General features: G+C 35.3%; 1 protein-coding gene across 1 annotated transcript; it reads left to right on the top strand.

Annotated features, from left to right (window-relative positions):
• The first annotated feature begins 6,358 nt into the window (after window positions 1-6,358).
• LOC117919552 (probable anion transporter 3, chloroplastic) lies at window positions 6,359-10,376 on the top strand. The gene is made up of 8 exons (XM_034836711.1): window positions 6,359-7,004; window positions 8,306-8,532; window positions 8,630-8,978; window positions 9,080-9,124; window positions 9,302-9,448; window positions 9,555-9,692; window positions 9,820-9,853; window positions 9,941-10,376. The coding sequence occupies exons 1-8, from the start codon at window positions 6,594-6,596 to the stop codon at window positions 10,111-10,113; spliced, it is 1,524 nt and encodes a 507-aa protein (XP_034692602.1). The 5' UTR covers window positions 6,359-6,593; the 3' UTR covers window positions 10,114-10,376.

Here is a 10,376-nt window from a genome sequence, read left to right as displayed (position 1 = left end):
GGGAAATCTCCACGAATTAAAGCTAAACCGATGATCTCGTGGGTTTCCATTTTTATGCTATACGTGTCGGTGATCCATCGGTGTCTCATAAAATTCCACCTTAAAATTTACGAAAGAAGAAAAATTATTATGGAAAATGATTTTTTTGTTTGGTTATTTTATGAAAAACATTTAAAATTTTTAAATATAATTATAATTAAAATTAATTACAAATTTATATATTTTTAAATTATTCATTTTTTTTTTTTTACATTTTCTCTTTCCTTTAAGTTTTGAAATTAGAGAAATTACACACTAGTTAGGGTTATTTTAAATTTTTTTTAAATATAAAAATAAGGGTATTTTAGGTATTATATTTTTAAAATTATGAATTCATCATTTTATATGAAATAAATTGTATTTTAATATTTTTAGATTAAAAATTATTAATTAGTCTATTTATGTTATGAAATAAAATGATGTTAATCTTCTTAGATAAAAATAAATAAATAAATAAAAATAAAAATTTAACTCCATTTTTTAAAAATATTTACAGTCTAGTACATCTCATCAGGGTTCTCCCTTATAACACCTCGTGTCAAATGAGAATAATTGATCCATAATAGTAATTTACAAAATATTACATTAACATCATTTCTAGAAAAAAAAATTCAACTTTATTTTTCAATTCATTAATATAATTACAAAATTGAAAATGTTTTTTAGACGCTGGTTGATTAACTTGTTTTTACATTTTTCAATTTGACCATAAAAATTTAAAAATAAAAACATAATAAAAAACTTTTAGTCTATTAAAAAAAAAAAAATCAATACTCCCACTTGCTGCCTCTTCTTATAAAAAACCATAAAAAAATACAAAAGTTTATTGTTACATATAGACACTAAACATGTTGTTGCTATTCTATTTTTTGAAAATATAATTAAAATTATCAAACATTTATAATATATATTTATGGAAGTATTGGGTGTAGTCAAGCACGTCTACCAAAATTTAGGAAATAGGATAAAATATGACTAGTGTGAGTCCAACGATTGTATAATAGACATGAGGGGATGAAGCACCACTATTTTAGAATTATGAGAAAAAGGCTACCAATATCATGTAAAAATATCTCATGAATCCTAACCTTGTCTAGCCTACTAGGTGTCACACCCTTGATAATCTATCCAAAATTTTCACTGAGTGTGCACACTGTGCAGTGCTAAAAACCCTTTCTTAGCCAACCTTTCTTTTCAAATCTTACAAAAGCAACGTAACAAGCCACAATAATTACGAGAACCCTTCCCAACTTGTATTATTCCAATATTTACAAGAATACAAAACTATTTTCAAAGTGTCTCAACACTTTGTCAGAGTTAGAGTACAATGCTTAAACTTCTAAGCATTAAAAAAAAACATTTATTCTCTGCCTTAGAGATGCAAGGGGCCTTTTACATGACCTAGCCTACAATTTACAAAATTCGAATTTCAAACTAAGGAGCCTACTGGTGGTTATGTAACCACCATAACTGCTTGCATAGCCACCCAGCTAAAGACACCCCTTCGAACCAAGGTGTCTCTTCGCACCAGCCACCAGCATCCACAACCATTTGTCAGTTCCTTGTTGCTGAGTGTTGTCTTGATCAACCTGCTACTACTAGCTAGTTGTCATCCCATCAAGCTACCGATGAGTCTCCCTAACAAGGTGTCTTCTCCCCATAAGGTGTCTTTGATCAAGACCTTTTGAACCAACAACATGCATCAACCAGCTTACTAGGTGTCTAATGCGTCACTGTGTCTTCCCTACATTGATGTCTAAGTCCATACCATGTCAAGGTGTCTATGACCTGGGCATGTGGTCTAGCTCCTTTTGTTAGGTTAAGGCTCCACAACAACTAGCCATGACATTACGCCCATAGTTGTTCCTTCTTGGTGCACAGGGCATTGCACTCCTGTGCCATACATAGGCATCATCTTGCACCCATGGCTTCTCTAGCTAACTCACTGCACAAGTCTTATGCGCCATCGTGTTAGCGCAAATAGGAGGTAGGGTGCACCATGCCACGTGTCGTTGCGGTCACGGGTTGCACACCACACATGTCGTGGAGCCCATGTGTGCGTACTTAAATGTTGTCTGTGTGTCCTAGGTACGCTTAATGCCATGTCGCGGTATCCCCCCTACCTCCTCTTTAAAGAGCATTATGGGTCATTCTCAAGATGTCATGAGGAAACATTAGATCCCCTTGAAGAGACATAATGAAATATTTAAATAATTAATAATTATATTTCGTAATAAATCTCACTCTTTATCTGCACCAACTCCATAGTCGTGATATGTCTAGTGTGCGCTAAGTGTGTGGGTGGGTGTGGCTTAGTGCGCGTATGGGCATGGCATGGTGCGCACATAGGCACGATTGGGTGCGGCATAGTGCGCGTATAGGTGTGACATGGTGCGCAACCTAGTGCGTGAGACTGTTGTGCGTGCACGGTGCCCGTCTAGTGCACACACGCTGCATTTTTGGTGCCCACGCGGTGCATTTTTGGTGCCTACGCGGTACATTTTTGGCGCGCACGATGCTTATCTAGCGTGCGTGCAGTCTCCTCATTTATCTCACAAGGTTTGAACCACCAAATCTCCAACCTATCCCTACTCTCCGTCTAGGCTCCCCATGAGTCCCTTTCCTCCATCATTAGGTCAAGAGACCAGTGGGCTGACACTAGGGAGTGGGCTGACACTAGGTAACTCACACTTCAATTGATAAAAAAAATCATTATCAAATAATAATCGGCCTTTTTTATTTTTTAATATTTAATAATTGAGGACAACATAAACAAAAAGCTCAACAACTCCAATGTGACAATCTGACATTAACTTTAACTTTTATGTCAGCATGGGTCCAGGCATAGAATCAAATATTTGGGATGTGGGACCTCCCGGCTGGTTCCAACATTTATAATATGATTCTTATCACCTTTTATCAATGACCTTCCTTTGAAAGTTGGTAATAATTTTTTACTTCATATAATATGTGCTAAATTACTAAAGAATAACGTTGTTGGCCTTAATTTGTCGTACTTAAGGTTTTTTTATTACGGTACATTGAAAAAATATGGTGGTTTTTTAGTATATATTTTAATTATTTTTACTTGCTTTTTAGTTTATTTTTAAAAATAATTATAAAAATATGAAGAATAATTGAACACAAAAATTAATTTTTAAAAATATTTGAAAATATAAAAAATAAATTAAAATATTTTAGATTTTCAAACAAAGGTTTATTATGAAAAACATAAGGAAATCATTTTTTAAAACTATTGTAAAAAAAAGTGTTAGAACAAAGATTAAATACTTTTTCCATAAAGTATTTTCGAAAATAATTTTGTAAAACAGTTTTTAAAATAATTTTTGAAATCGGTTTTGTAATATTTTGTAAAAAAAAATTATTTGAAAACTTAAAAATATTCTTAAAATGTTTTTTTATGTTTTTAAATATATTTTAAAAATAACTTATATTTATAATGTTTTATTATAAATCATTCTTTACATTTTTATAATTATTTTTAAAAATAATTATTAAAAAATATGTGAAAATAGTAACAAATAATTAAAATATATTATCTAAAAATAGCATATCATCTAAGATATTGTTTTTTAATTTTTGATCATCAACCTTATTTTTATCTCAAAAACTGAAAATTATTTTTAAAAATAGTTATAATATATCTAAGTTTTACAATGTTTTTTAAAAACATTTTTAACTCAAAAAGTGGTTGAAAAAAAAAATCACATATTTGATAAATAAAAAAATAAAAAACATTTTAAATTACTTATATAGTATTTCTTGAAAAATTATTTGATGATGGGTGATTTTAAAAACACTTGACCACTTCCAGCAAAATGTGCTCTAACATTCTCTTCTTGCATTGGCATGGGACGGGAGAAAAAACAATGTGGACAGCGCCTTGTAGTTAAAATATTTTCTAGTGCCGCCCGGAAGAATGAGACAAATTGCTGCATCCAAGTGTTCCAACGTGGTCCTCTGACATTTTTTGCAAGGAATGGTTAGGACAGAGCATAACCCGTTGGAAGGAGAACTCTTTAGAGGAGTCGAGTTCAAGCCATCAATAGCCCTTACCCAACTCATCGGATGCTAAAATAGCTATTAGGGTCGGGACGAGAATAATCAATCTGCCTCGCCTATCGATTATCGAAGAAGGCCTTGACCCTGGAGCCTTCCTAAAGGTTATATGAAACTCTATAGTTAGGACAACCAATGTTGTTCCTAAAACCCCTCTTTATTGAGTCAAGTAGATATATCCGCCCCGAGGGCAGAGTTGTTGCTCATTTATTGATGTTTAATGCTTTTGTCCACACCCTATCCCGAACAGACTATACAACATAATTGCATCTCCGTAGTCGTTCCAATATTTCTCAATTAACCACCATATAAAATAAGTTAAATTAAATTGAAGTCAACAGCGTCAAACATGATTAATTTATTTATGCAATAATAGCTGAAAATGGACCCTCAGCTCAGGCTATTGTAGTTTGCTTCTTACATTTATGTGAACCGCATTGGCAATTGAACTGCACCAACTACATTTATGTAGACAATGAAGTGCCTCAAGAAATGTTCTTTTAATTCTTTGGGACCGGATCGCTCTTTGCCGACATTGTATACTAAATTGGTGGCTTTCTCCTTGTTGCATCCTATTTATTTGATGCGCAATTAAAAAAAAAAAAACATCAAAATCAATATGGAGAGAAAATGATCATGTTTGTTTAAACTTTTAGAGTCGTGTCAAAGAGGTTTACTAAGAAAAACCCTTCACCAATAATTATATCAAATATGAGTTTATCTTAAGATTAGAAATCTCATTTGAAAAGACCATTAATAGAAGGATCTCGTTATAGTTGCATAAAACGGTACTTAAAAATTGTGTTCTAGTGAACACAAACTAAGTTTTGTTGTATTTACAAGAACATGAAATGAAATTATTTTTAAGAAAATCAAATCAAATAATAAGAATTAAACATCTGTGTTTTCAAGAATATGACCATATATAACAAAAAATTGATTTTTTTTATATAAGTTTTTTAAAAAATGGATTAATCTTTATTATAAAAAATTATTATCCATTCCAATAAAAAAATAACATATAAAAACTCCCAATAATTATAAATATCCAAAAAGCATTCCAGGAAAAGACAATTAAAAATTAATATACTTATTACTTACACCATTTTCAAAGTAAGTTGTCTGTCTCTTTTGTTGTATGACATATTTAACCACTAAATAAGAAAAATGCCAAGAATTTAGATTCTATTTGATGGTTAATTTGAAAATTGTTTTTTAAAATCATTTTTGAATCCAAATAGGACCAAAAAGAAGAAGAAAAGAAAAACGGTTTTAGTATAATGTCCAAAGATAATTTATTTGATTTAATTAAATAATTAAAAACAAATGGTACATTTTTAGAAAATAAAATTGAAAGGCATTGTGAATGATTTTTGATACAATTTAAAAAAATCTATGAACTGGATTCACTATCAAACAAAGATTTCATTTTTCCCCATGTTGGGATTCTTGGCTTATTAGGAGCTAGGCTACAAAAAAGTATGGTATAGAGGATCACATGAGTTAGATCTTACCTTTTAAAAATTGATTGCTTTTTAAAGCATTATTTTATGCTTATAGGTCATTCATTCTCTTAGGATTATCTAATATTTTTATTAAGGGCAATAGGTTTATTAAAAATAGGTTGTATTTAAGTAAATGAATACGTCATGTGATTCATTTCATAATAAAGCATTATCTAATATTTCTATTAAGACAAATAGGTTTATTAAGAATAGATTATTTTTAAATGCTTGACTTAGAAGAATAATAACTTTTAAATATTATTTAAAAAATAAAAATAATGTTAGAAAATATAAAACAAATTTATATTTTTTGCGCTTAAAGTTCATATTTTTTAACAGAAATTATTTTTATTTTATATATTTTTAAACGTGGTTGCGTGGACCGCCGCAACAATGGACCGCAACAATGAGAGACTCTGGACTCCAGACTTTTCCTTACCTACCCTCTGTGTGGACTCATCATTCCCATTACTTACCGCCGGAATTTAGGCTTCAAAATTCATCACTTCGTCACGTACAGACAGGGGCCCACTTCGGTGATCAAGGGGCAAACGTATCTGACCCCAGTGGGCAAACGGGATCAATCCACGAGGCACCGGCGCGTCCGGTGAAGGATATCACGGTGGGGTTGGTAAGAGGGGGCGGGCACGTGGAGCCACGTCGAAGTGCGTAGTCCTAGACGACAGCATAAATTTGAGTTTGCGACAAGAATGCCCTTGCAGGATTTGTTTGTGAGGACTCAGAGCTGAGGAGACCGAGTCGGAAGGCGCGCTGCTCTCACGGTCTCACCAACCCCAAAACAACTCAAATCCTGTTTCTTTAATCCTCTTTCCACACTCCACTCATCCTCCCGATCCACTCCTTATTAAACAAATGAATCAAATGCTTTATCTAAAGGCACCCAATTTAACCTTTTCTATATAAATTGTATTCATTTCTTCCATCCCTCCCTCTCCAGGTGTCTCTGCCATGGCAGCAGTCACTCCGTCTCAATCTCTGATACGCTCCTCTCCTCACAACTCTTTGCCTTCTTTGATTGGTTTTAGGAAAACACGCCTGGGATTGGAACCCAAGCTCGTCGAAAGAGGCATCGGATGGAAGAGTTGCGAGAAAAGAAGAGGGAGGAAGGAGTACGTGACGAAGAAGGCGGCGGAGAGGGGATGGGTGGTGAGGTGTACGGCGGAGGGGATGGAGAAGGGAATGCTGATGAGAGGGAGAGCTGGGGAGCCTAAAATTACGGTGCCGGAGAGGTTCAAGGTGGTAACTCTGTTGGCCATGGTTATGTGCTTGTGTAACGCTGATCGGGTCGTCATGTCGGTTGCTATTGTTCCTCTCGCTGCCGAGCATGGTTGGTCCAGTTCTTTCTTGGGTATTGTTCAGGTGCCATCCTAACTAATTCTTTCCCTTCCATTACGCTCTTGAGTTTCTGGGCTTTAACTTTTAAAGGTTTTTCTTGAATTCAGTTGAATTCTCTCTCCCTCTCTCTCGTAAGGCTCTTGTTCAATCGAGTCCAAACCTAATTTTCTGGGTTTTTAAATGTTTTTTCTTGAGTTCCACTCGTTTTTTTTTTTTTTAATCTTATTTTCCATTTCTTGTTTTAGTCGTTTGGGTTTCTCCGGAGAAAAAGAGAAATTTTGCAGTGGTTGAAGGTGGGAGATGTTGGTGGTCCTCCGTCCAATACTTTGGGTTCTGACTGCACGCCATAACTTACAATATCTTTATACCGAGGCTATTAGAAATATTAAAAAAAGAAACACATACCCACGACTCCACGAGGCCACAACTTGCTTTATAATTTTTTAATTAGGTAAAACACACAGTAGTCTTTGATTAGAGTTTAACGATTTTCCCAAGTTGTCGTGGTCTATTGGCTTTAAGCACAGAAAGACGGAGTCTGCAATTTGGTGGGACCCAAACATCCTACCAAGAACTGAAAGTGGTACGATACCAATTACCAACCCCCCTTTCTTTTACGTTTGGAGGTGTTCTCCTGTTGGCCCAAATCGAAGCAAATTTATTTGGTTTCAACTTTCAATTATTGCCTGCTGCCAATTTGTGGAAAGCTGCCGTTTGTCTGATGAAAAACACTTCTCCTAAAAATATTTTAAACTATGATGAAATGCAATTTAAAATAATAATAACAATTAGTAATTAAAAAATAATATTAAGATTATTAATAATTAATAACAAAAATGATGACGAGATTAATTTGATTAAGCTATTAAAGGCAATTTGGGTATAAGATGGTAGTGAATAAGTCAAACTATTAAACTTTCAAGTTTTGGACACTACTTTTTATCGCCTTTGAAACCATAATTGTGCCTTGTCCCTTGTCCCTTAATTATTTGACGCAGAGAGAGACACTCTTTCAGCACTTGTAAAACAAGCATACATACAAATTATTATCATGTTTGCAAGTTGGATGGATTTGGATGAATTTTTGTCATGACATTTGGATGAATCTATTTCTATAATTGTGTATGGGCTTCCAGCATTATTAGTCATTTTTTCTTTTACAAAGTAGGGTAAAGGAAGCTGAAAAATGGCAAAGACCAATTTAGAAGGCATGTGGCTTTGTAATGTGCCCTGTGTAGCGGGATTGTATTTGCATGTGTTGGTTTGCTTCATTTTTGGATCTGGTTCATTGTACTTATACTATCATGTTTCATTCATGGGTGAAGTCCTCATTTCTATGGGGATACGTATTCTCCTCGGTGATTGGAGGAGTCCTAGTAGACAGATACGGAGGAAAGAAAGTGATGGCATGCGGTGTGGCGTTGTGGTCTTTGGCTACTCTCCTTACCCCATGGGCTGCCACCCATTCCACTCTCAGTCTCTTGGCTGTTCGTGCCTTCTTTGGACTTGCAGAAGGTGTGGCTCTACCTGCTATGAGCACCCTCGTATCAAGGTAGATGCCTCCTTCATCTTTAATAAGTTATTCCATATGATATCTAATGAATTAACTTGAACCAGAGCTATTCCGATGTATGTGTATCTATAATTAGGTGGTTTCCAATAAATGAACGGGCGAGTGCAGTTGGAATCTCCATGGCTGGATTTCATCTTGGCAATGTCACAGGCTTACTTGTGACTCCTATTGTGATATCATCAATCGGAATTTCTGGCCCTTTTGTCCTCTTCTCATCTCTTGGACTGCTCTGGCTGACCATGTGGGGATATGGGGCCACGAGTGATCCACGAGAGAGCCATCTGATTAGCCAGTCAGAGTTGAGGTTAATCCAAGCAGGCAAAACTGAATCTTCAGTAAGAAATGGCAAATTTCTGCCTCTGCGCCTCCTATTATCAAAATTACCCACATGGGCAATTATTTTTGCTAATATTACTAACAATTGGGTAAGTTTTCCTTGTCTTCACCACAACCAAAATTCCTCATTCACTATTGGTTGTTGCTGGTTAGTTTGCAACAAGAATTTGACACTTGCTTTGACTTGCAGGGGTACTTTGTTCTTCTTTCATGGATGCCTGTTTATTTCAAATCTGTAAGTGATCATTTCCTTGGTCATCCCTTTTTGGCCGTATGTTAAATCATTGTGAACCTTAATGGCAATGGCACTTTGTGAGAGTTAATAACAGTAAGAGTGTGAATGTTGGAACCATTTTTTGGTAGTACATTAACATGGAAGGCACTAAAAGAAAGTTCCCTCCTGTGAGTATAGGTATTTGATATTAACTTGAAGCAAGCAGCTTGGTTTAGTGCTGCCCCCTGGGGAATGATGGCGATCTCAGGCTATATTGCAGGGGTGGTGTCGGATTACTTGATCAAAGTAGGCTACCCTCTAACACTAGTCCGGAAGATCATGCAGGTAATGGTTTGCAGTTCAGCTATGCTGGACTTTTGACGTACAAGAGATGCCCTAGTTCCTCCTATTTTTGGTGTTAAAAACTTATGGATCGTAATGAACTTGGCAGTCCATTGGTTTCATTGGGCCTGGGGTGTCACTGCTCTGCTTGAACCATGCCAAGACACCAGTAGCTGCAGCCATGTTCCTGACAGCAGGTCTGAGTTTGAGCTCTTTCAGCCAAGCAGGATTTCTCCTCAATATGCAGGTAAGGTTCAGAACAAATGTAATGCTTTGGTTTGGTTATAATTTATAAAGCGTAGCTAGCTTTTCAAGATTGAGTGGGTGGGTGGGTGGCCCGATTATGATTCAGCTTTCATGGTTGATTTTATCAGGATATAGCTCCTCAATATGCTGGATTTCTACATGGTATGTTCTGGAATCTTTTTGCTGACCCAATTAGGAGGAAAGGAAATCTGGTATACTAACAGCAGTGACATTGTCATGACTGAACAGGAATTTCAAATTCAGCTGGGACAATAGCAGCAATAGTAAGCACGATTGGAACGGGTTATTTTGTACAATGGCTTGGATCTTTTCAGGCATTCCTAACTGTCACAGCCCTGCTCTATTTTGCAACAACCATCTTTTGGAATGCCTTTGCTACTGGAGAACGGGTCTTCCTTTAGATTGAAATGTGAAATAATAATATCCTTGAGGCAAGGAAGATCAGTGGTTTAGAAGGGTAAATTTATAGGTAGTTTACAAGAGTGACTTGATCATGTGCAGTTTATTCTTTGTTGTGCCATCTGCCATGCCAATGCCGTGTCATTCTTTTTGTTGTCTAGATTTTTGCTATTAGTTGAGTGAGATGAAAAGTGTATACACAACTCTGCCCAAATTAAAATTTCATTAATTTAATGAATGAGATATTTGTTGAGTCTATGTTTAA

Source organism: Vitis riparia, chromosome 8, assembly GCF_004353265.1.
Source record: "Vitis riparia cultivar Riparia Gloire de Montpellier isolate 1030 chromosome 8, EGFV_Vit.rip_1.0, whole genome shotgun sequence".
Lineage (NCBI taxonomy): Eukaryota > Viridiplantae > Streptophyta > Magnoliopsida > Vitales > Vitaceae > Vitis > Vitis riparia.
Note: the sequence above shows the minus strand (reverse complement) of the source record. Positions and strands in the feature narration are given on the sequence as shown.

What these genes read in the sequence shown, in the direction of transcription:
- LOC117919552 (XM_034836711.1), top strand. Translation starts at nt 6,594, where the DNA reads ATGGCAGCAGTCACTCCGTCTCAATCTCTGATACGCTCCTCTCCTCAC. An exon ending in CTTTCTTGGGTATTGTTCAG is followed by an intron (nt 7,005 to 8,305) that starts GTGCCATCCTAA and finishes TCATGGGTGAAG; the next exon opens with TCCTCATTTCTATGGGGATA. An exon ending in TGCCTGTTTATTTCAAATCT is followed by an intron (nt 9,125 to 9,301) that starts GTAAGTGATCAT and finishes CTGTGAGTATAG; the next exon opens with GTATTTGATATTAACTTGAA.